Source organism: Papio anubis, chromosome 17, assembly GCF_008728515.1.
Source record: "Papio anubis isolate 15944 chromosome 17, Panubis1.0, whole genome shotgun sequence".
Classification (NCBI taxonomy): domain Eukaryota; kingdom Metazoa; phylum Chordata; class Mammalia; order Primates; family Cercopithecidae; genus Papio; species Papio anubis.
In genome coordinates, this window is record NC_044992.1 from 42320488 (window position 1) to 42338860 (window position 18373).

The window sequence follows — 18373 nt, forward strand, 5'->3', positions numbered from 1 at the left end:
GGCATCTATGAGGGTCCCGCTACAACCTTCAGAGCAGGGGTTGGGAGGAACAGGCCCTGCTTCTGCTGAACCTGACAGCCAGTGGGACTCCAACTCGCTCAGATCTCCGCACTTCTCAGTTCCAGATCCCTCCCAGCTCCACTGCCCACCTCCACTTCCCATTGGCCCAGGTAACTGGGCTCTGAATGTCAATTGGCTGTCTTCTGGTCTTGGCTTCCACCTCTAACAGAACCGTGGTGTCCATGGTTGCCCTGGAAACCGGGTACGCCAGGCCATGAAATACAAAAGCCTCTGTCCAGGCTCTTCTCCTCCCTCCAAAGCAGTTATTGTGTAGCTCTGGGTGCCCAGCCTGCCTGCACCCGCTCCCTACCCCCACTCTGTGTCCTGCCTGGCCCAAATCCTGAATTTGAACCCAGGGGCCCAGCCTGGAGTGGATTTCAAAACCTCAAAAAACCCAAGCCTCCAGGCTGACCTAACCCTACAGAAAGGTGGGGGGGTAGAGAACACTGTCTGCTAGGAACTTGGGCAGCAAAGCTGGGCTCCCACTCACCTCAGTGACCTGAACAGGGGAGAGAATGGGAGAGGAGTGCCTCCACCCCCAAGCCTGCCCTCTGAACCTCTCAGGAGGAGTCCTGGGGCCTGGTCCTGGGTCCTGCAGTGCTTCGAACTCAGTGGGGCCAAGACAGGCCTGCCAGAGCAGCAGGAGTGGGGCTACGCTTCCCTGGTTCTGCCTGCCTGCTTGTTAGAAAGGCCTGAGAAGCTTTAAAAGCATACCATTGTGGGTTGCCACCTCAGACCCATTAAATCAGAATCCTCTGTCAGGATCACAACTCACTTGAGTTGGAGAATGTAAACTCAAAATGTTTACAGCAGGTGACAATAATGGCTAACTACGACCTGATCTAATATGGTGAAGGACAGGGATGCAGCAAGTGCATGTCCTACCTAAGGTTTTTTTTTTTTTTTTTTTTTTAAATAGTACTTTGAGGCCAGGAGTAGTGGCTGATGCCTGTCATCCCAATGCTTTGGGAGGTTGGAGCAGGAGGATTGCTTGAGGCCAGGAGTTTGAGACTAGCCTGGGCAACATGAGAGAGACCCCTGTTCTACCAAAAAAAAAAAAAAAAAAAAGAAAGAAAGAAAAAGCCAGGCATGGTGGTGCACACCTGTGGCCCTAGCTACTTAGGAGGATCGCTTGAGCTCAGGAGGTCAAGGCTACAGTGAGCTATGATCATGATCGTGCCTGAACAACAGAGCCAGACCCTGTCTCTAAAAATACTACTACTACTTTGAAAACTGTTCTGCTAGCCTAACACAGCACAGCCATAGCCCAGGTTAAACCCACCGGCTAGTTTGTGAGCTCTTGGGCAGCAAAGTCTAAGTGTTCTAATATTTACTGCCCGTGCCTAAAATGCTGAACCTAGTTGTTAATTTTTCCTCTTTATTGACCTGAGAGTTGATACTGGGAAACAAAAACCCCAACATTCTAGAGAACCAGGGTATAGCTTCAGATGTTCACTAAAATAGGAGCCAGAAGAAAATGAATAATCTTAGCCTCCGAACCTAAGCACTCTTTCCTTTGAATTCTTGCCATTAGTTCCTTCCTACTTACCTGCCCGGCCAGGCTCTTATGTGAGCAGGAGAGTGTAGTGACTGAGTGGCTCTGGAGGCTTCCTGCCTCTTTCTGAAGGCTGCTGCCATCATCTAATAGTTAGCTGTGACTTTGGGCTCGTCATTTCACAGCCTCAGTTTTCTGATCTGCTAAATGACGATAATAAAAATGCCTAAGAGCTGTAAGGATTGAGATACTGCAGGCATGATCAGCCGACAAAAACCCCAATGCTGTTATCAGTTGGTTGTCAGCACTGCCCCCTCCTGGCAACTAGGAGAACTTGACATGTGGCAGCCTGGGCGGGAATTTGTTCCCCAACCTGAGCTGAGATCAGTGTGGCTGGCTGATAGGGTGACTTTAGAGGTCTAGAAACCTTCACCCTTGCTCCCACATTAAGTAAGGTGTGAAAGACTGATACCAAGCCCTGGCTGACATCGGTAGGAGAGTGGGAGGGGGAGAGGAGGCTTGGGAAAGGGAGGGAGGATGGACAACCCTTTTCAACATGGGTCCTAGGACAGTGACCAGGGACCTAGGCTGCTGCTGTTCCTGCCCCTAAAAGAAAAGCGCCCCAATCATAACCACCAGGCCATGGCTGGGATTGCCTCTGTTGAAGGTACCCCGCGTGGCAGGGCCAGGCTTCTAGGATGGGCCCTGCTAAGGCCAAGGATAGAGGAACCAGCATCTGCTGCAGCCTGGCCCGGTGGTGGGGGTGGAAGTGCTGGGTCAGGGCTCTCAAACTAAGCTCAGGTCCTGCTGGTCCCCTGGCCTGCTGGGTGGCAAAGAAGAAGTCTTCGAGCCTCTCTGGGCCTGTTTACCCCTCAGAAAAAAGGAGTTGGATTAGATGTTTGTTTTTTGAGACTCTATCACCCAGGCTGGAGTGCAGTGGTACAATTCTGGCTTACTGCAGCTTCAACCTCCTGCTTCAGCCTCCTGAGTAGCTGTGACTACAGATGTGCGCCACCACGCCTGGCTAATTAAAAAAATTTTTTTTCATAGAGACGAGGTCTCACTGTGTTGCCCAGGCTGGTCCCAAACTCCTGGGCTGAAGCAATCTTCCTGCCTCAGCCTCCCAGTGTTGGGATTACAGGCGTGAACCCCTGCACCCAGGCTAGATGAGTTCTTGAGTCCCTCTTGGGTGTATTCTAAAGTGTTCTCCATCTGAGGGAATGAGATCTTTACCTTCTCAAGGCTACCAGCTAAGACTTCTGGAGAAGACCCAATGAATGGTGATGGCTTCCTGACACCCAGGAGGAAAAACACAGAGCCCAGAGTAGAGAGATAGAGATATATTTCTTCTGTTGCATATTTCAGACTTCACGCTGAGCTTCAGGCACAATTACTCCAGGTTCTTCTGAGAGTCTTGACAGAGTCTTCTTCCCACGCTGCTCGTGTGACCTCACACTTCCAGTGCTCACCTGGGAAACTCTGCATGGCTCTCAGTGGGCCCTGACCCTGCCTTTCCCATCCAGGGGCAGGGTATGCTGGAAAGCCCTGGAGCCAGCCCCACCCCACTTCCAGGGTCCCCTGGCTACAAAATAACTGTCCTGCTAGAGCCCAGCTCTGCAGTGCCCCCCATATCACCTATTCTTCAGGCCTTAGAGCCTGGCAGGGCACTTGCACCCTCGTGGAGCCTCAGCCACGAGCACCACAGGCCCACGCTGGGGGATGAGGCCCTGGAGAGTGAGGCAGGCCCAGCCTCATCCAGAACAATAGCAGGTGGGCTTGGCAGGCCGCTGCTCCCCACAGACATGGCCCACTTCCTGGGGCTGCTCTGAGCCCTATTGCACATCTTCTGTTCTAGTTTCTCCCCCCACCACCCATTTTCCTTTTTAAGTTAAAAAAAAAAAAAAAAAAAAAAAAAAAAAAACTAGAGAGGAAGGCAAGGAAGAGCTGGGTGTGGAATGCTGCTGGCACCCTTCTCACGTTCCCGCCAGCCCTCTGATCCCCAGCAGAGACATCAGCAGTAGTTCATACTGTGTCCACCCTGTCATCTGTGTGGGTTCTTGATGGCTGAATGGGTGTGCAGCCTGGGCCTCTGGTTCTTGCCTGTGGGAGGGGACACCCCTCCATTGTCTGTAAGGTGCAATTCCCCGGGTTCTCCACGGGTACTGGCTGGGGCCCTGCTACCTGAGTCGCCCGTCTGCTTTGACAGGTCCCAGCTCTGATTTGGGGTCAGGGGACAGAGAGCTCCAGCTGGTCAGTCTGCAGGGCTCCAGGGAGGGGCAAGCAGAGGGGCCTATGGCACACAGTCCGGCCACAGACCAGAAGCTGCTCAGTTCCCTGTCTGTCCAGGCCTCGAGTGCAGGGCCTGTGAGCTGTGTGTGCCGCTGGGCAGCCTCCTCTGCGAGCTCCGGCTGAGGCAGGTTCAGGATGCTACTCAGGCCCTGGAAACTCTGCTCCATGTACTCATTGTGGGGGGGTCCCGCATGCAGCCAGCTGGCATCATCTGTGGGTGCAGAGCAGGCAGTAAGCACCCCCCCCACACACAGACTCTGTGGAGGCCAGACCCAGGAGTTGGGTACCTCAGTTCCTGTCACAGCCCTACTTCTGAGTCACAGCTTGCTGAGTGACCTTGGGCTAATCCAAGGGACTTTCTGTGCCTATAAAACTGAGTTTTATAAAATCAAGGCAGTAAGCTCTAGACTCCCAACTTTAGGATGCAATAAAGCAGTGGGTTCAAGGCACTTTAGGAAAGAAGGGAACAGTCTGGTTTGTGTCCCACACCCTTTCCTGACCATCATCGGGGGCTCCCGGAGCCCTCAAAAGCCTGTATTCGGGCACTTCAGCCCTTCATGCACAGACACTGGCCAGCTCTGTCCCCTCAGCTTAGAGCACCTTCTCTGACTTTGTCCTTGAGGCGCAGCCCCTGTCCCTACCTGCTGTGCATTGCTGCCATTCTTTGCTTGACTGGGAGGTCCAGGTGTGTGGGGGACACAGCTTGCCTGCCCTGGATCCTGGATCTGCTGCAGCCCCACCAGCACCCCCTCCTCCTCTAGGGTACCCCACCTCTTACCCACCTTCTTGTGATAGGACGGGGTGGGAGAAAGAAACACCTACAATTATCACCTCCTGCATACTGGCCACTTTCCCTCCAGAGGCTCATCCCTCATATCTTCCAGGGGAGTTACTTGTACTAGGCCCTTCCTTGCAGGAAATTTGCCCAGCCTTTGTCTCTGTTCAGAGCCTACTCCTTTAGCCTCAGCCAAGTGGGCAGAGAGCCACATGACCCTGCCCACCTGGCCAGAGAGTGGACTGGGACAGCCAGTCAGATTTTCTGTCCCAAGAATGTGGAACCTGGGAACTGAAAGTCCCTGGTCAGTGTCTGTTGCACTGAGATGCCATGGATGGGGAGCCAGAGTCTGAGGTCGATGCATAGAGACACGACAGGATGAGGAGCAAGATGGCCCCAGAGAGATGGAGAAAGCACCTCTGGTTCACAGTAAGGCCTGAGACATTTCCTAGCTTTGTGAAGGAGACCTCTGCATTCTTCCAGTCTTCTCCCCTTTTTAACTCAAGCTCGGTTGAGTGGATTTGTGTCGCATGTACCACAAGGTCCCTGATAGGTGTACTATTCCTGCTTCACGTGCTAAGACTGAGGCCCAGGAAGGCCAAGTAACTTCCAAGGACAAAAGGCCAATGAACCCGTCAGAGTTATGTTCCAAACCAAGTGTGCATGACTGTAAAGCTCCCCTTTCCACCACACTGCAGTGCAGGACCCTGCACACTACAGGAAAGAAGATCAAGGCCTCAGCCTTTCCATGCTTCCCTTACTCTAGGGATGGGAATCAGCTCTGATGGTTGGCTTCTTGGGGTCACCTCTCTGGCGAGTCCTATTCTGTCTGGCTTCTGGGCCTCATTTGAGAACTGCAGTCTTACCTTTCCTGAGAGGTAGTTTGTGGTTGAAGGTCAAGGGCAGCACAAGGAAGCGAGTCTCACCCAGCGGTTCCCAGAACTGAAGGAGTCGAACAGTCCAGGACCCTGGCCGCAGGGGCCGGCTCAGTGGGGGCTTGTATTGCGTGACCTCGGTCTCCGTATCTACTGTGATGTCATAAGATGTGGCCACCACATAGGTTGGGTCGATCCAGACCACTGTGGCTGTGAGGTTGGGGCCCCGGACCCAGCGCTGCACGGCCACAGGCTCGTCCAGCGGCCCCAATAACCCCCCAAAGTTCCGGAAAAGACGCTCTTTGGGGTCCCAGTCAGTGCCAACCTGTAAAGAGAGAGGCAGCTGGGCAGGAGTGTGGGGGAAAGGTCCTTCTCCCTCCTCTGAGGCTGCCTCTCACTGTGTAATCTCAGGCCAGTCACTGTCTTTTTCTGGGTCTCAGTTTCCCCATCTGCAAAATGAAGGGGTCAGACTAGGAGATCTTCAATATCTCTCCTAGCTCTGAGATTCGTTCTAGGCTTCCATTCTGACTGCTAGGCAGTGGAGGTCAGTCGCCGTTATTGGGGACCATACGGCAGGGATGAGGTTCAAAGTCCCACCCAGAGACCATTCCCACATGAAGGCAAAGTCTCTAAGAAATAGACAATAAGGAGGGGCCGGGCGTGGTGGCTCACGCCTGTAATCTCAGCATTTTGGGAGGTCGAGGCAGGTGGATAACGAGGTCAGGTGAAACCCTGTCTCTACTAAAAATACAAAAAAAAAATAGCTGGGCGTGATGGCGCGCGCCTATAGTCCCAGCTACTCGGGAGGCTAAGGTAGGAGAATCGCTTGAACCTGGGAGGCAGAGGTGCAGTGAGCCAAGATCGCACCACTGTGACAGAGCAAGACTGTCTCAAAAAAACAAAACAAAAAAAAAGGCGATGAGGAGCCACTTAGAAGCGTACTTTCATGGCCCAATTCTAATGTCCCTGCCCCTCTAGGAGAAATCGCTGTAGTCTGGAAGATTGGGCTTGTGTTGTAGTGGAAATGATAATTCCCTCCCTGCTCCCTGAATGTCCTCTGCATACCCAACCAGGAAGTGCTCCTCAGTGTGCACAGGCTGGGGGCTGACACAGGATGTCTGCATAGGGGCATCACCATGCCTGCCATGACTGGGAAAAAAAACTTTACCCCTCCCTTGGTGTCTGTCTCCCTTGGTCTCTTCCCACTACCCCAAGTCTGGCTAGGGGTTGGGAGAAAGCAAGGGGATGGGGAGACCTGTCCCACCTCCAGACTCTGGAGCCGGCTGGCCTGGTCACTGCGCCCCAACAGCTTCAGCGACCCCTGGGGCATCAGCCACATCTCAAGCGTCTCTGCCGGCCCCTGGGCTGAGGGCTGCACCGCCTGCGTCACCAGGTAGCCCTGGAAATGGTCGTCATAGAAATACAGGTGCACGCTGGACGGCAAGTCCCTGGGCTCAAACCTAAGGTGCCAGCAGGGAGAAAGGGAGATGCCATCAGCACACCTGACTTGGCCTGGAGTCCCCTCCCCAGGCACTTCCTTCCCCCAGATCTCACCCCCACAGCACCTGCATGCCTGGCTCTAGCCTTGTTTTCGGTATTTGCATTTTTCCCTGCCTCAGACTGGGGCCTTGTTGTGGGCAGGGGACGTCACTCTCTGGTTGGCCTCCCCCTAGGGCACCACACCCCAAGTGCCTGCTGTATGTCAGAAGGGGGTCTTACCTGCAGAGTGGGGTGCCCAGTGGGGGTGCAGCAGTGGCGGCATGGTGCAGGCTGAGGCGGGCGAAGGCCGTGTAAGCGGTGAGCATGACATCACTGAGCCCACTGGGGCCATCCGCCATGTCGTAGGTGCTCTCCCAGTAGGCCTTGAGGGCTGGCGTGCCGGAGGGATAGCTGCCGTACAGGTGGAAGTCCAGGATTTCCAGCACCTCCTGGTTCACAGTCGACTCGAACTTCCGGGCGAAGAAGGTGGGTCTGGAGACTTGCTAGAGCAGGAGAGGCAAGGAGGGTGAAGGGCTCTGGAAGCCCCAGGGGGCATGGCAGGGCCAACCCCTCAGCACTGCCTAGAGCTCAGCCTCCTGCGGCTTTTCCTGCTGCTGTTGTAGTCCCAGAGCCCTGAGGGCTGCTCCAGGCCGAGGCCCCCCAGATTTTCTGACTGGCCCACCCTGCTGTTCTCCTGGTGAAAAGCCAGGGGAGAAGACCTAGCCAGGGGCAGCCTTGGGGCCTCGGGCAAGCACCTGCAGCCGGAGGAAGTCCTGTGGCTTGAAGTCGTTGGGGGAGCAGCCGCACCAGTCCACGATGTGCTTGTACTGGCACTTGCAGCCCAGCTTGCGGTTCCAGTTGGTGACCCGCAGATTGTTGTCCACGAGGGTCTCACAGGCCAGGCTGTTCTCCAGCACCGTGTGGAAGAAGGACTTCAAGCAGCAAGGGAGGGTGGAAGGTGAGCTGCAGGCAGCCCAACCCATGCCCTCCCCAGCCTTCATGCCTGCTGGGCCACCCACCTCTGCTGGGAGCAGTGTGTATGTGTAGAACTGGCGTAGCTGGGCCACAAGCAGGTCATCTGTGTACACCACATACTCCACAAAGCTGCGTGTCAGCACAAACCAGTCAGAACCGCCATCCACCACGATGCCTGCCGGGATCTGCCGCTCACCCAGGCGCCACATGTGCGAGTCACACTCATGGAAGAGCCGGTCCAGGCCCTGTTTCTTGATGAACCTGCCGGCGGCAGAGAGGCCATGGCTGGGGATCCTGCAGGGTGGGGTCTAAGCTCTTTCATCTGCCTGGCAACCAACACTCCTCAACCTGTGACTGGTGTGGAGACTTTGAAACCCAGGACTGGAGCCACTGAGCCCAACTGTGTTGGGGGTGTTGGGACAAGACCCTGGGGCCAGGGCCTCCTTCCCACCCCCTCACCTGGAGTTGTCCCGGCCATGTGACTTGAGGAAATTCTTGTCCCGGTTCTTGGATAGGAATGCCACCAGTTCCTCATTGGTCCTGGTGAAGGAATGGGGTGACAGGCAGCCAAGTGAGAGAGTTGTGCAGTCACTGGCACAGAGCAGACCTTCTGGCTTTTCTCTCTCCCTGACTGCTGTCTGGCCATGTGCCCTACCCCTGGCTGATGTCTGGGGTGGTGAGCACCAGAGGCCCCTGAGGAAGACCACCCCATCCTTCCTCTGCCCCTTGCTGTCTGATCCAGCACACCAGGTACAGACCTCTGGCTCCTCCTCCTCCTCCCCATCTCCTATCATGCTCAACTCTCAGTTCATCTTACACCAACCCCTCCCCTAAAACATGGCTGGGGCCCAGGGGCCCATGTCTGAGCAGGGCGGATCCCAGAGTTAGGCTTATGGGGCAGAGAAGGTCCACCAAGGCCCTGCAACCCCAGGTGCCCAGACAGGCATCCCCTCCCATCCAGAGGACTCAGAGCCCCATCCCCACACCTGGTTGGGTAGTCAGTGGCACTGAGGTTGATGAAGAAGTCCCAGGCCCAGCCAGGCACCTCTAGCAGGTCCCGCATGCTCCGCAGGTACATCCTCAGGAGGCTGGCCCCGCCCCAGATGGTGACCATGCGCCAGGGCGTCACCCGCACATTATCATAGCGCTGGGCCAGCTCCACCACCTCCCGGTGCAGGTAGTCGGAACGCTGGTGGGGAGGAGACACTCAGCTAGCCCCCAGTGTTATCGCCATCTCCACTCCCACCCCAGGACAGAGTGAAGGGACACATGACAGGGAAAGCACAGGGCAGGGCTCCAGCCCCTAAGCAGCTGAGCTGGCTCGTGCTGCCACCCCCCTGTTCAGGGCCTCAGTTTCTCTCTCTAGGCTACCTGGGCCAGGTCAGAGACCCTGTCTGTCGGCAACCTTCTGTTTCTGCTCTGCTCACCCCAGACCCCTTGGCCTCTCCCCACCACAATACCTTGTCCACATGGATGTAAAAGAAGTGCTGCTCGTGATAGACGGCCTTGAGGAGACGCTTCAGCTGGCGGATGGCGCGGCCGTGAACCACCAGCATATAGGCGATTCGCACTGGGGGGCCATCCACAGGCTGCTGGGCTCGGCTCTCATCCCACTGGATGCCGGGGCTCATCTTCCCTGAGAGCAGAGGACAGGCGTTGGCGAGGCCCCCCAGGGTCACAGGGTCAGGGTGAGATGGGAAGAGGGAGCTGCCTGCCTTCCAAAGAAGCCTAGACTTGGAGCCCCATGCTCCTGGGTCCTCACTCTGGCCCTGCCACTTAGTAAGTAACTGGATGAAGACTTAGACAGGGAGGTAGGCCCCCTTTGGCTCTTTCTTCCTCAGAGAGATGGGAGTGTGGATCCGGGCCATGCCACCTCCCTGCCCCAGCCTGGGAAGGGCTGGAGCACCCCTGTCCCTCACCAGTCAGCTGACAGTGCCGGGGCACAGCCTTGGGCATGAGGCTCCCAGCCTGGTGCAGGCACACCACATTGGCGATCTCCTGCTGGCACTGCTTGGTGCTGGCCCGGGCCAGTGCAGACAGCGCGTCCTTGCCCACGATCTCGCACTTGGGGGTGAAGCTGTTGTCCGTAGGCTGGGGGGCGCCCTCCACGCTCCCTGTATCTCCGTGTGGTGGGAAGCCGGCTGCCCCTACCAGCGCCTCCCCAGCTGCTGCCCCACTCAGGTTCTGGCGGCCTGGGGCCTCTGGGGGTGGGGCAGGTGGGACCCGCCGGCTGGCCCTCTGCCGGCTGGTTACTGCCCGTACCACCTTGGCCACGGGCACTCCTGGGCTCTCAGCACGGCCCCGCCAGCGCCCATGCCTTCTGCCTGCGCTGCCCCGTCGTCCTGCTGAACTGTCTGTGTCCTTGGAACCCTCGCCAGGGTCCAGTGGCCGTGGCTTCCTCTGTCTTCCTTTCTGTAAAAGATATGCAGACACATCACTGGGGCAGCCCCTCACCTCCTCCTGCTCCTTGAGTTCCATCTTGGTTGGGGGCACCCTCAGACCTAGACATTCCTGCTCACTTTTTACCCACAGAAGTGCTTTTCACCTAAGGACTCCACACAATCAGCACCACCGCGGGAGCGCCTCCCTAGCCAGCCACCGAGGGAGCACTGGTCCTCCCTCCATCATACCAACACCCCTGTCCCCCACTGGCTCTCAGATTACATGGCACTGTGCTTGGTTTTCTGTTCTGGACTCAGATACCACTTTCTTTTTCAGCAGATGTTAAAATAAATATCCACGTGTCCCAAGGGAAGGGTGCAAAGACCCCACTGAGGGTACAAATGTCCACCGAAGACCCAGCACTCCCACCGAGGGCTGGGAGGAGACAGTGGTCTTCAGGAGACTCTAACTTCCAGATGAATCCAAAGCATTTCCATGTGGGAAGACTGAGGCCATTTCACAGTGAAGGAGGAGTGCCGATGGGGGATGACGGAGGTGAAGTCTGAGACCCCAATACTGCTTGGGTCCTTTAGGAAGCAGATCAAGAGAGAGTCAGAGTGCGTGAGATTCACTGCGGGTACCCCCGTGAGCGATAGGGCAGGGGCTGGCAGGGAAAGGCTTTGGACCACAAAGGAGATGACCATGCAAGGAGAGGGGCAAGAAGAGCTTCTCTCTCCAGCACAGCCTCGAGGAAGTCCTGGCTGGCTCCCGGGAAAACTCCAGCACATGTACTGCCTGGAGCTGGTGAGCCCTGACACCTCCACACTCAGTCCGTGGCTGGAAAGCTGAGGCAGGGCCTGAAGGTGCCTGCAGCTGGAGGCTGTCACCTCGCTGCACGTGCAGCAGGGCACCGCTACCGCTGCCCCGCCCCTGCTTCCTGGCTCTAAGTGCTCTGGTACCTGCTGCCTCTCCTCAAATCCAGGCACTTCCCTAGATGGCCTGGTGGTGACTGAACAGCATGTCCAGCCACCTCCTCCTCCGTTCCTCCATCCTACCTGCCCTGCCTGATCAAATCCCATCCATCCTTTCAGATCCAGCTCCAAGGCCCCTGGCATGCAGCCATTCCATTTGCCCTGCAGTGGAATGGGCTGAGCTCCAAGGCCCTGGATGTTCCTCTAGTAGTGAACTCCTTGACAAGAGACATGTCAGCTCCATCTCCCCAGGGCCCAGCAGAGCAGCTGGCACACACAGACACCTAGCTGGTGTCTGGTGGATGAGACGCAGAATGGACGGAGGAACAGGGGCCACCGGGTGAACACTCTAGAGTCTCCAGGGCTCTGGGCCTAGCTCTGCCAACTCACCAGCAGTTCCCTAACTTCTCTGAGCATGCTCCCTTAGCTGTAAAGAGGAATAACAAATGAGCATGAGACACTGCAGCTAGGGAGAGCCGTCTCCAGCCTCATAAACCCTCTCCCACCAGCCTTCCCCTCCATGCTCACAAGCTCTCCAAGACTAAGTCCTCTTCTTTCTTGGCCTTTCAGCAGCCAAGACCTTAATGGACCACTCTGTCTTGCTTGAAGCGGCCTCCGCATTTGCTTTCCAGGATACCCACCTGGCTTTTCTCCTCTTTCCACTGCCACTCCTTATCGTCTTCTTGGTGCTTCCTTGTCTCCCAGGGCACATCTGGGGGCCCTTCCTGTCCTAGCACCTTCACTTCCTAAGTGATCTTCAGTCTCTGGGTTTCTAAACTCCATCCCCACCCCCAGATTGATCTCTCTGGCCTGGATAGCTCCCTTGAACCTTCAGGCATTTAACTACCAGCTTCCTTGACATCTCACCTGGGAGCTTGATAGACCTCTCAAGGCCACAAGCCCAAAAGTACCTCCCGCTCTTCATCCCCAACCTGCTCCTACTTCATCTTCCCCATCTCAGTTAATGACATCTCCATCCTTCAAGATACTCAGGCCAAAAACTTTTGGGAATCAATTTTTTGTTTTGAAACAGAGTCTTACTCTGTTGCCCAGGCTGCAGTGCAGTGGTACAATCTTGGCTCACTGCAACCTCTGCCTCCTGGGTTCAAGCGATTCTCCTGCCTCAGCCTCCTGAGTATCTGGGACTACAGGCACATGCCACCACGCCTGGCTAATTTTTGTATTTTTAATAGAGACGGGGTTTCGCCAAGTTGGCCAGGCTGGTCTCGAACTCCTGACCTCAGATCCACCTGCCTTGGCCTCCCAAAGTGCTAGGATTACAGATGTGAGCCACCGCGTCCAGTCAGGAGTCATCTTTGACTCTCTTTCCCTTACACCCCACATCCACTCCATCACTAAATCCCTTCAGAATATATCTGGAATCCGATCCCTTCTCAACACCTCCCTCACTATCCCTGCCTGGATTCCCTAGTCTTCCAGCTCCTACTCTTGTTCCCCTAAATTCCATTCTCATAATAGCAGCCGGTGTTTCTGTTACAACTCTTAAAATCCCATTTCACCACTCCCCTGCTCCAAACCTCCAGTGGCCCCTCTTAGGATAAAAACCAAGGCCCTCACAGGAGCCTACAGAGGCTCCGTGAGCTCTCTGGATGCCCCCTTCTCCACCCAGGCCTCTCTGACCTCATCTGGGAATTTGTCATGCTCACTCTCCTGCAGCCACAGTGGCTTTCTCTGCATCCCCTCATCCCCCCTGGCACTCCTGGCTCCAGCCCTTGCACCCACTATCCCCTGTGCCTGGCACACCCTCACCCAGATAGTCCCACTGCTCATTCCTTGCCTCCTTCAATTCTTTGTTCAGATGCCATCTTCTCAGTAGGGCCATCCTGACCACTGGATTTACAGTGCCAGCCCTCCCTCCTCCTCTTTTTCCCATAGCACAATATTTCCTCTCACCCTACTATTTATTTACACTGTTTTGATTTTTTTTTTTTTAATTTGTCTTTCTCCTCAGGAGATTGTAAGTTCCCCAAGGGCAGGGCTTTTTGCTATATGTACTGACATAGTCCTAGCGCCTAGGAGAGTGTCTGGCTGTAGTACATACTCAGTAAGTGTTTGATTTTTTGAGACAGTCTTGCTCTCATTGCCCAGGCTGGAGTGCAGTGGTGCAATCTCAGCTCACTCCAACCTCCGCCTCCTGGGTTCAAGTGATTCTCCTGCCTCAGCCTCCCATGTAGCTGGGATTACAGGTGCGCACCACCATGCCCGGCTAATTTTTTGTATTTTTAGTAGAGACAGGGTTTCACCATGTTGGCTAGGCTGGTCTTGAACTCCTGATCTCAAGTGATCCACCAACCTCGGCCTCCCAAAGTGCTGGGATTACAGGCCTGAGCCACTGTGCCTGGCCTTAGTATTTGTTGAATGAATGAATGAATGAATGCAAAGCTTTTGGCATAGGCACAGCATTCAGTAAGTACTGCTACTTTTTTTTTTTTTTTTGAGACACAGTCTCGCTCTGTCGCCCAGACTGGAATGCAGTGGCATGATCTCAGCTCACTGCAACCTTCACCTCCTGGGTTCAAGCAATTTTCGTGCCTCAGCCTCCCAGGCAGCTGGGATTACAGGCGTGTGCCACCATGCCCGGCAACTTTTTGTGTTTTTAGTTAATACTGGGCTTCACCATATTGGCCAGGCTAGTCTCGAACTCGTGACCTCAAGTGATCTGCTCGCCTCAGCCTCCCAAAGTACTGGGATTACAGGCATGAGCCACCATACCCAGCCCAATGCTGCCATCTTTATCATTATGATTACTCAGATGGGAGAAGGAAATAGTCAAACGTGAAGTCAAGAGAGGCCCAAGATCCTCAACATCTTGGACTCAGCTGGGTTGGGTTCTCTGTGCTCCTCACCTCCCCAAGGGCTTCCCCCAACCCCTGCACACCGTACCCACTACCATTCTCCTCAGGCCTTCTGAGCACATCAGGAACCTCACGCTGTCAGGATGACAGTCACCTTCAGGCCAGAGCCCCATCCCTACACCCATGCCCTCTGTGCCTAGCACCCAGCAGCCTTCTGATCTTTTGATTTTATTTATTTTAATAGAGATGCAGTCTCGTTATCCAAGCTGGTCTCGAACTCCTGGGCTCAAGCGCTTCTCCCACCTTGGCCTCCTAAAGTGCTGGGATCACAGGCATGAGCCACAGTGCTTGGTTGCCCTCTGATCTCTTAAAGATGGCCAGTGGGAGCTGGGGGCAGCCATTCCCATCCGAGAAGAGATACCTGCAAGAAGAGGCAGCAGACCCTATTCTGTACCCACACTGGGGAGGGCGCCACAGGCTGGGGAATCCCTAGGAAAGGTAAATGCAGCCCCACCGGGCTGAGTGTGTATCAGCCTGGTGACATGTGACCTGGCCACACAGCAAGCAGAGAAAGACATTCCCAAGCTTAGGTGGATAGAGATGGCAGACAGCTGTAGGCTCTCCGAGTGGAAGCCAGTATCAGTGAGTCAGGAAGCTGGTCAGGAGGGTAGGGCATGAGGCACGGGGCCAGGTTGGCTGTGGTGGGGGCCAGGATGTGGGAGGAGATGGGCATGTTGGTCCCTGCACTGCAGTGGGAGCTGGCTGACCCTGAGAAGGACAATCCCAGAGGAGGCTGGGGGACGAGGAGGCAGCAGTGAGGGATCAGAGAGGCCCTGGTGGGCAGTTAGCCCCCACCTCCGTCCCTTCCAGGCATGTCCAAATAGCATCATCACAGCCCCAGCCTTGTGCCCCTCACAGGCTGCCCCCAGCAGCCCTGAGGCCGGGAGCCCTTCTGATGACAGGGTGGGGAATGGTCCTCTGACCTCTGGCCTGGATGCATTCTGGCCTCAGAGGCTCCTTCCTCTCCTCCAAGGAGGCAATTAAAATCCTCTGCCACTTCCTGGCTCTGCAGCCCCACCTTAGAATCTTTCTCTGAGTCACAGAGAGTGAACACAGAAATGCTCCCCCCATCCCCACCTCCTTTGACTTCTCAGGCTGCATTTAAAACAAGTGGTGAGATGGTGTTTGTGAAAGCTTTGGAAACTATCGAGCGGCTCTCTGGAGGTTAGTGACCATCCCTGGGATTCACAGCCTCTCCACAGATGGGCAGAGTGCACGTCTTAAATGCACACTGAATCCTGTGCTGCTTAAACCCCTTCGGTGCTCTCCCGCTGCACTCAGAATAAAACCCTTACCCCTTGCTGTGGTCCTTTCAGCCGCACAGGATGGAACCTTCTTCCAGGGAAAGCACCACACCCTCCTGTCCATTCCTCAAGGGTGCCCAGCTAAGCCCATTCTCCTCAGGCCTTCTGCCTGAACTCTCCTGCCCATCTCTTCCTCTGAGAAGCCTTTCCCGGCCCCCTGATCTAACCCAACCCCTTTGTAATTCTATTGAGTTCCTTTTCACTGTCTGTTTCTTCCTGTAGATTACCTGTCCATGAGGGCAGAGACCTCATCTATTTTATTTTTGTATCCCCAGTGTTAGCACAGGGTCAGGTACAAAGTAGGACTTCATACCTATTTATGGAATGAATGAATGAATGAATGAATCGTATTCCCAATGCACAGTGCTGGGATAATAAGAGTTATTTATTTACTGACAGCTGAGCGTGTGCCAGGAACTCCTGCAAGTGCTTCACAGGCATCATTTTCACTTAATCTTTATAATCGCCCAACACAGGAGGTGCCAATATTATCCCCATCTTGAGGAGGCATACTGATGAGGATAAGGGAGGAGGCAAAGTGATTTGCTGATGGTCTCCTTAGGGTCAGAGCTGGAAGAGAGTGGTGAAGTGGGCGGTCCAGCTTCAGCACTCACCTTCCCATGCACCCCGTTATGCTGCCTGGCAACCCCAGAGTCAGGTGAGGGAGCAGCTGAGGGGGTCCAAGCAGCAATGGGTGCCTGGACCGCACAAGCTTTTTCAAACATTCCAATCCAGGATTCCCCTATTCATTCAGCCAGTAAGCTGGAGGAGGAGGTGGTGGGGGATGGGGGCGGTAGCCCAGAGTGGTCCCATATTCCAGTGTCAGAGGGCTCCCTAACTGCCTTGGCAGCCCATTCCATCTTGGAATGTCCCATCTGCCCAAAGAGTCTTCTTACACTGGGCCCGAAACACTCTCCTACTTGCTCGTCCTACTGGTAGGTCCACATCCCCACGGATGTCACGGAGCCAGCCGCCCCTGCCCCCACCTCCTTTTGGAGTTATGGTCTCATGTGACTCTGTTCCAGCCCCCACCACCATCCCACCCTCTGGGTTCTCCAAAAAAAAGGCAAGGGCAGCTCTTCTGTCTCCACACCAGGCCTTCCAGGCTGGTGAGATGCCGTAAGGGGTTGTGGGTATCGGGGCTTGCCCGAGGACAGCAGCAGACAGAGTCTCTGACCCGGAGCCCTGGAGGCAGCAGAACAGAGGCGCTGGGGACAGGGAGGCCCTGACCTCTGGGCCACAGCTTAGGACTGTGGTGTGGCCTGTCCTCTCCATCTCCGCAGCATGAACCCAGACCCAATGGACCCTTCCTCACCACACCGCTGAGGTGTCTGAGCCTCCAGCTGAAACCACATCAGGGAAGAGGGAGAAAGACCCTCGAGGCAGGGACCTGGGGGCTGAGACGGCTGTTGGTTGCCCCTGCTCTACGGCTGGGACTGTTACAGTCCCCATTCCCTTAGAGCCAGAGGGCCCCTCCCTAATTCCCTAAGGTCCTGAGGCCAACTCACCAGCTCAGTTCCTCCTCCCCCTGCCCTCCGGAGACCCATCCAGGTTCTTCAAACCTCTGGCTGAGGAAGCCACACCTCGGGAAGACTCCAGTTCTCTCCCTCGGGGTCACTCCTTGTTCCTTCAGTTCCCAGGTATACACTTTGTCCCAGGCCCGAATTCCACCCCCGAGCTCCACTTGCTCACCGGCCGCTGCCCCCTTGGGCTCAGCTGGGGAAGGACGCTCTGGGTCCCTTGGCCCCACTCCTCCGCCCACGGCGCGCACATCCCCGCCCCCTCCCAACTTCAGAAAGTTTGGCCTGGGGCTCCCCACCTCCGAGCAGGTTCGGGCCCAGCCCCGCCTCCCAGCCCCGCTCGCCGCGCCTGACCTTCATCGGTCCCTTGGCCGGAGACCACCCCAGCATGACCTGCTCCTCCCGCCCCGGCCCCCAATGCACCAGGGCCCGGGTCTCCAGGTCACGCACTGTCCCCGAGCGCAGCTCCCTAGGCCTGCGGGGTAAGGGAGCGCCGGGGGCCCGATGCTCCGCTCCAGGCGACCGCCGGCGCCCTGCACGCACGCACGCGGCCCGTGCCCCACTTCCCCGGCTGGGGCCGCCCGCAGCCCCGCCAGGACCCCGCGCGCCCCCGCGCCCGGCCTGCCCGCCCGCCTGGTTGTCGGAGCACCTCGCCCGCCTCGTCCTCCTCCAGGCCGCTGAAGCTCCACACCACCAGGCCCTGCAGCAGCAGGATGGCCAGCGCCGTGGCAATCGCCAGCTTGTAGCGCCGCACCAGCTTCTGCACTCGCGCGCTCGCCACCATCTTCCTGCCCGGGACGCGGGGCGCGCGCCCAGCCCTGCAACCCGGCCGCGGGCGCGCGCACGGGCGCGGGGCTGAGTCTCCCCCCCGCCCGCACGCCCGGGGAGGCGGGCCGGGCGCGCGCCGGGGCGGGGCCTGCGGGGCCAAAGCACCGCGCCCCGCAGGCTAGGGGTGGAGCCAGGGCTCGCAGCGCCTACCTCCCCGGCAGCCGCGGGCGTGGGCCTGAGCGCCTGCCTTCTGCGCTCTTGTCTCCGCTGGTGCCCCTGGCTCCCACGTGTGCTCCCCTCCACCTGGACGGCGAGCGCCTGGTGCTGGGGAGTGGAGGGTCTGCGGCACAACCTCTCTTGCCTGGTATCGGGGGTCGTGGGCGAGTTCAGTCCCACGCCGGTAAGCTCTCTGTCCCGGGGGCCCTGGGAAAGCCAGGGCTCCCAGAGACCCCGCCTTGGAAGAGGGCGTGTGAGAGCCACAGGCTTCTGCTTAAAAACCTGGAGGCCGCACCTGCGGGTCAAAGTCTAACCCTTTGACGGGCATCAGAGAGCCTTCACGAATCCTCCTTTCTGCTCTGCGCTCATCCTAAGCATCCTCAGGCCG

The 18373-nt window shown here is 56.7% G+C and overlaps 1 protein-coding gene across 2 annotated transcripts; it reads right to left on the bottom strand.

Annotated features, from left to right (window-relative positions):
* Nucleotides 1-2880: 2880 nt before the first annotated feature.
* Nucleotides 2881-17888, bottom strand: XYLT2 (xylosyltransferase 2). Of its 2 annotated transcripts, none has more exons than XM_021929001.2 (11): nucleotides 17651-17888; nucleotides 9868-10360; nucleotides 9409-9584; nucleotides 8935-9137; nucleotides 8408-8488; nucleotides 7993-8209; nucleotides 7729-7905; nucleotides 7214-7476; nucleotides 6759-6954; nucleotides 5486-5819; nucleotides 2881-4055 (listed from the first exon to the last, which is right to left on the bottom strand). In XM_021929001.2, exons 1-11 carry the CDS (start codon nucleotides 17783-17785, stop codon nucleotides 3733-3735), a joined length of 2598 nt encoding a protein of 865 aa, XP_021784693.2. In that variant the 5' UTR covers nucleotides 17786-17888; the 3' UTR covers nucleotides 2881-3732. The 2 variants fall into 2 exon arrangements, with proteins under 2 accessions (XP_021784693.2, XP_031513419.1); XM_031657559.1 differs by having other exon boundaries at nucleotides 7993-8242; nucleotides 17651-17824.
* Between the last annotated feature and the right edge of the window lie 485 nt (nucleotides 17889-18373).

Coding starts and splice junctions, on each gene's coding strand:
- XYLT2 (XM_031657559.1), bottom strand. CDS start 17,785: ATGGTGGCGAGCGCGCGAGTGCAGAAGCTGGTGCGGCGCTACAAGCTG. Junction 9,138..9,408: donor TTTACATCCATGTGGACAAG/GTATTGTGGTGG, acceptor CCTCCCCACCAG/CGTTCCGACTACCTGCACCG. Junction 5,820..6,758: donor GCCGGCTCCAGAGTCTGGAG/GTGGGACAGGTC, acceptor CTCTCTTTACAG/GTTGGCACTGACTGGGACCC.